The following is a 6100-nucleotide window of genomic DNA, read 5'->3' on the forward strand; positions in this document are numbered from 1 at the left end:
TACTATACCTATGCTTTTATTTGTTCTCAAATATAGCCATGCTGTTACATTTGCTAAGAAACCAGAGGATTATTATGCAAGACAGTTCTGGTAGGTGAGTTTCAAGGTGTAACTATTCCAGCTGCCTATAAATCAAGGGAGTAAGGAAGCTTTCCCTGACCAATGAAATTAATATCCTAGCTTAGGTTAACAACTAATCATCAGTGAAAAGGTCAGTCTTGAGGAAGGTGGACCCTGCCTTATGCATGTGTGTATATATACGTGTATGTGTGCCTCAGAGAAGCCACCCTCACTCATCATCACTATGGAGAGCATCACTGCTTTTGCCATCTTTGCTCTTGTAGCCACTGCATGGGCTGCCCCTCCACCTGGTGAGTTAGGACTCCTTTGAGTTGCGATGGCTTTATGTTAACTGCAGTTTGTTCAACCTTCAGTAACGATGGAATGTAAAGTCAGAAGAAAAATTGAGATGTTAATTATTTGGGTTGGCCTAATTAGCAAGAGTGGGTAGAGGTCAGACTTTCTAGAAGAGGAAGAGAGACTGAGAAGAGGGATAAAAATTGTCATATGGTTTCACTTATTTGTGGAGCATAACAAATAGCATGGAGGACATGGGGAGTTAGGAGAAGGCATCTGGGGGAAATTGGAAGGGGAGGTGAACAATGAGAGACTATGGACTCTGAAAAACAATCTGAAGGGTTTGAAGAGGTGGGGGGGTGGGAGGTTGGGGGAACCAGGTGGTGGGTATTAGAGAGGGCACGGACTGCATGGAGCACTGGGTGTGGTACAAAAACAATGAATAATGTTATGCTGAAAATAAATTTTAAAAAATGATAAAAAAAATTGTCATGGGAATAAAAGGTGCAGCATAGGGAATATAGTTAGAGTACTGTACTACTGCATGGTGACAGATGGGAGCTGCAGCCTAATGTGGGGAGCACAAGATACTATATAGACTTAGTGGGTCTCTATGTTGTACACCCAAAACTAATGAAACATACTGCCTCATTCAATCAAAAAAAAAAAAGAAAGAAAGAAGGGAAGAAAGAAAGAAAGAAAAGTAGAAAAGGACTGTGGGCGACCTGCTCAATTCCTGATCAACAGGTCAGGCTTCTGACTTGCCTCCCAGAAACAACTTATGCAGCTTTGAGAACTTCACCCAACCCTACCCTGGCCTTGCTCACAGGAATTCCTGGATACCTGTGACAGCCCTTTGTCCCATGACCAGGGATTTCCCTCCCCCATGTTGTTGTAGTGGTGGTTTTTAATCAGAATCACATACATTTCTGGCTTCATCCTAAATTGATCCTGAGTAAAGAAGTGACCTGTCAGGGCTGGCCTGGGCGAGGGATGGCAGAAATGGGCTTTAGTTACTGCGGATGAATTCAACCTTGCGTCTCTGACTGTGGAATTTGCTCTTTTTCTGATTCTTTCTGTTCAAATGCATCTCACGCCACTCTCTTCCAGTCGGTGATCAAGCAGGGGGAAGAAAGGTGAGTGTAACCTTTTCTATGGGGTCTTGGTAAAAATGAAATCAGAGCTGATGTGTAAACGGAACTGTGAACGTAATGAAGCTGGCTCGCTGTGGATGGAATAATTCCTGGGGAGCTAAAACCATTCCTACTCTGCTTCTCCTGGTGGTGGTTCTTTCTTTAAAGGTGGCAAAAGGAATCTCTTTGCAAAAGAACAACAGATAAAGTAAACTGTTACCTTTAGGTGACATTTTAAACTTTTCTGAGTATTTTTCACTTTCATTATTCCAGTGTACTCCCACTGTAACTCAAAAAGGAGAGACTAACATTTCCTTCATAAACAGCTAACTCTAGTTTTACTTATGGAATGTTTCATGTCTGACTTAGCACAGTTCCTGATCCACATAGGTTCTTCTAGACATGTTTGCTGAAAAGTTGAAGAGGCTAGCACTCTTTTTACTCTCTTTTCTGTCTTACCAACTTAATACAAGAAAGACTACGGAACTGAAGAAAGACAATGTAGGCCATTTTTGTTTGTTTGTTTCAATTATAGGTGGACTGTTTCAAATACAACACAAAAGGCTCTGAGTTTGCATGCCCAAGGCACCTGGACCCAGTATGTGGCACAGATCATAGCACTTACAGTAATGAATGTATGTTTTGCATGCTAAGTCAGTAAGTATCATACTCACTTGGATCCTCTCTCTCTCTCTCTCTCTCTTTTTTTTTTAAAGATTGTGAAGTCCACATGGGCCAAAATCTGCTTGGTTTCTAACAGTGTGGTTTGATCAGTCCTACATTTTTTGTGCTCCTCCAATACCCTTTTGACATTGCTTTGTTCAAATAAAAAGTACACAAATACATTTACCTGTATCTCTAAGGAGATACGTATTTCTTTGCTATCCAGCCAAATTCTCTTTCACATTATACACTATTGCTCAGGCATTAGCTGTTTTCTATAGACATTTTTATTCCCACATTACATTTGCATAAGCTGAGTCTTAGGCAGAAAATATATCTTGGTCAAAGTTCCATAATCTTCTGTTGTGTCTTTCTTAAGAATAATGAGAGCTCACAAGAATGCTCTATGGAGGCTTTTTGCCAAGGTGCTATTACAAGACTTTGATTTTCTCTACCCCAGAGAAAATCCATGTTGCTGGAGAAGTCTAGGGAGGAGATTATCTGGGGAAGTCTACGGAGGAAATCGAAAGTACAGATGGGATTTGGGACCCCCACCACCAGTACCCCACAAATTACATGAGTTCCTCACTGTAAACATCTCAGCTTCTCAAAGAATGAAAGAATGGTTATTACCAGCCATCCCAGGAATTGAAAATTCACTACTTTGTGATTAGTGATTAAAATCACGGGCTTTGGTATCACACATCTGCATTAGAATCCAGACTGTGCTTAGGAGATGTGTTACAATAGGCTGATACCCAATCCACCTCATGCTTCAGTATTCCCATCTGTAAGATAGAAATTAGAATAGTGTTTAGGATCCACAGTGATAAAACCCATCAAATCTTAGCTATGCAGCTAATAGAGACTGAATACTTACAGAAATGAGCTCTTCTTCTCAACATTTTCTCCTTTTCTAACTCTTCTGAAAGTGTATAGTCAAGTGTAATAACAAGTGCTATTCAGAATAAAGTCTCTCAGGATATGCAAACCCATGTATTAATAAAAACACAAGAGACTAAAGATGAGATTTTACTGATTTTATCATCTCATAGACTCCTTTTAGAAGAGAGATATCTTATAGAAAGAAGTGACTGTAACAAAAATTACACAGACTATAAGTTCCAGAAATGGATTTGAACATACTTTCTTTTTCTTAACTCCAAGAATATTTTCACACTATACTATGCTTGATTTTCATCTGAGTATTCATGGACTAATTTTTTTGAGTGCCCAATCTCCTCTTAGTGTTGATCTTATTTTCTTCAATTTTATTTGTTTACAAAATGATCATCCATCAAAGGTGTTTATGGTCAGTATTAACCAACCTGGGTAGAATATTAATGAGAGCTCCTCATTCTCAGTACAGGAGAGAGAATACAGAATGACATATGACTGTATTTTACCCTGTGGATTGTGAAATGTCAAATAACATATTACCCATTCAATAAAATCTTCTCTTTCAGAAACAAAGGATTTCCAGTCAGAATACTTCAACATAATAAATGTGTAAGTATACACAAATTTTATTTATTCTTAATATAAAACATTATAGTAATTCCTCACTTTATGAAAGTTTTAAAATAGACATTCTAGAAACTATCCACAAGTATGTGTGGTCATAAATAAGTCATGTGGCCAGCCTAAACAGAAGACCTGAGCATAGTTAATTTACTTTTCCAGAGGAAAGCTCCACAAATTCTACTCATAGTCCTTAATTGGAGCAGATTGGTATACATGTGCTTGTTTTCTAATTAGCAGGTTAAATAGAGGACATTAGGGACTCAAGGACACTCTCATAAAAATAAAGGAAGTTACTTTTTTTAAATTCAAGAACAAATGTAAGACAATTCAGGAGTAAAGAGCTATGTGAGTGGATGTCAATAATTTTAATCTTTGAAATGTGACAAGAGAAATAAAAACATGGGGTTGTGGTAGTAAAGATAGGTCATCTTAAGGAGTGACATCTGACCCAATTTGAGGAAGAGAAATGTGGTCATGAAACTATTACAAAAAGAGTTAAACTGATTTCTAAGGAGGACTCGGAGTCTTAGGAGTTGTTCTAATGGGTATAGAGGTCAGGTAAGACAGGAAGACAACCTAAGCAAAGGCACAGACATATATAGGAGCAGGAAACACTCTGGGAATTCAGTCAAGTTTAGCTGGAGTTAGAGGCAGAGCAGATGAGAGAAGTAAGCACGACTCATGAGGGGACTTTCTATAGATGGGGAATCTGTTAACTAATCAAAAAATAAGAACTGATTTGGTTTTTAAAAGATCACCCTGACATCAGTGTGGAGGGTGACTGAAATCTTAGCTAAGCATGGACGCTGGGCAGCAAACTGGCAGACACCTGCAACTATGCAGGCAAGACATCCAGAGGGCCTGAATAAAGTAGGTAAGTATGTGGTGAGGAGAGGACTGGTTCGTAAATTAAGCACAAGATAGAACCCACTAGATGTACTCTACTCACCAGAATAAGTGAGAGGAAAGCCCTAATCTCAAGCTAAGCTATCTCTTTCTGTAATGAGATTGCCACAATGGTTGGGTCAGATTTTGTAAATTGAAGAGGCTATGACTTTTTGTATGTGGGGTTGAGGGCTAAATGACCTCTCAAGGCCTTTAAAAAAAAGTTCATTTTCTATAATTTAACAACTTGAAGTTGTTCTTTCTTTTTTTCCTTTTTTTGGACTGCAGGATATTGAGTGCACCCAATATTCTGAAATGTGTACCATGGAATACTTACCTCTCTGTGGATCTGATGGAAAGAATTATAGCAACAAATGTTTGTTTTGCAATGCTGTTATGTAAGTGCTGAATTAATGTGTTATTTGTAGAAATAGCCTTTTCCACAGAGCCAGAAACCACGATAGCTACCTATAAGCAAGATGCTCCTATAAAGCATAAAAGTGAGGTGATACACTGAAAATTATACTTTACAAAAAGAAGTAAAAAGGAGGGGGACAAGAGAAAGATAGAAAGGGGATAGTGGAAAGAAACCGAAGCTGGAAAAGGAGATTTGGTCAACATCATAATATTACTAAGTGAGAGATAACAGAGATATTTATAGATTTTTTTTTTATGGCTCCTAACACTGCCTTTGACTAGTACATTGAATTACTTTTTCTACCATGCTGGAACTCAGTTACTAATTACTTACCTTTCATGCTATGTGCTCATTTGGCTGGCTTGATCTAAGAATATTCAAGGTCCAATTTAAGATCTCTAATGCCTTCTCTTAAAAAAAAAAAAAAATGATTTCTCTTGTAGGAGGAGCCGTGGTGCACTTTTTTTGGCAAAGCATGGAGAGTGCCAGTCTCCCTGATGCTCAAGGGCACCAAGTTCCCTTTGGCAGATTCCACATAGAGAACCAATCCCTCTTGGATGGCTATGGGACCAAATGCATGAATCTGATCCTTCAATAAAAGATTCTCAGCAGAAAGCTTTCAGGTTTGTCTCTGGATGTGACTGTTTCTTAACGAGAATGTCTATGGCCATTTCCCTCAATAGGTCACATGGAAAGATTTCTTCTATTTCTACTCAAGTTGAGAGCTGGAGAGATTGTATACACACTGGTGAGAGAAGAATCTGCTCTTAGCATTCCATTTTTTTTTAACTCACAATTTTTAAGTAAACATACATCAAGGTGCAGATCTGACCACAAGTCTAACGTTAGTACTTTTAGCCACAATAATGAAAGGTGGAAAATTCAGCTTTGGAGAAAGATAAAGTAAGAATCCATAATACTGTCAACTACTTAGACCAGGAATAATATTAGATGCTAGATATCTATTTAAAGAGGACTAAGGGGGCACCTGGGTGGCTCAGTGGGTTAAAGCCTCTGCCTTCAGCTCAGGTCATGATTTCAGGGTCCTGGGATCGAGCCCCACGTCGGGCTCTCTACTCAGTGGGGAGCCTGCTTCCTCCTCTCTCTCTTCCTGCCTCTC

At 38.9% G+C, this 6100-nt stretch overlaps 1 protein-coding gene across 1 annotated transcript; it reads left to right on the plus strand.

Annotated features, from left to right (window-relative positions):
• Positions 1–226: 226 nt before the first annotated feature.
• LOC125101323 (double-headed protease inhibitor, submandibular gland) lies at positions 227–5602 on the plus strand. Its single transcript, XM_047731889.1, has 6 exons — positions 227–371; positions 1468–1493; positions 2026–2147; positions 3620–3662; positions 4851–4960; positions 5424–5602. Exons 1-6 carry the CDS (start codon positions 242–244, stop codon positions 5476–5478), a joined length of 486 nt encoding a protein of 161 aa, XP_047587845.1. The 5' UTR covers positions 227–241; the 3' UTR covers positions 5479–5602.
• Positions 5603–6100: the final 498 nt, after the last annotated feature.

The sequence above is a fragment of the Lutra lutra genome, chromosome 5 (genome assembly GCF_902655055.1).
Source record: "Lutra lutra chromosome 5, mLutLut1.2, whole genome shotgun sequence".
Classification (NCBI taxonomy): Eukaryota; Metazoa; Chordata; class Mammalia; order Carnivora; family Mustelidae; genus Lutra; species Lutra lutra.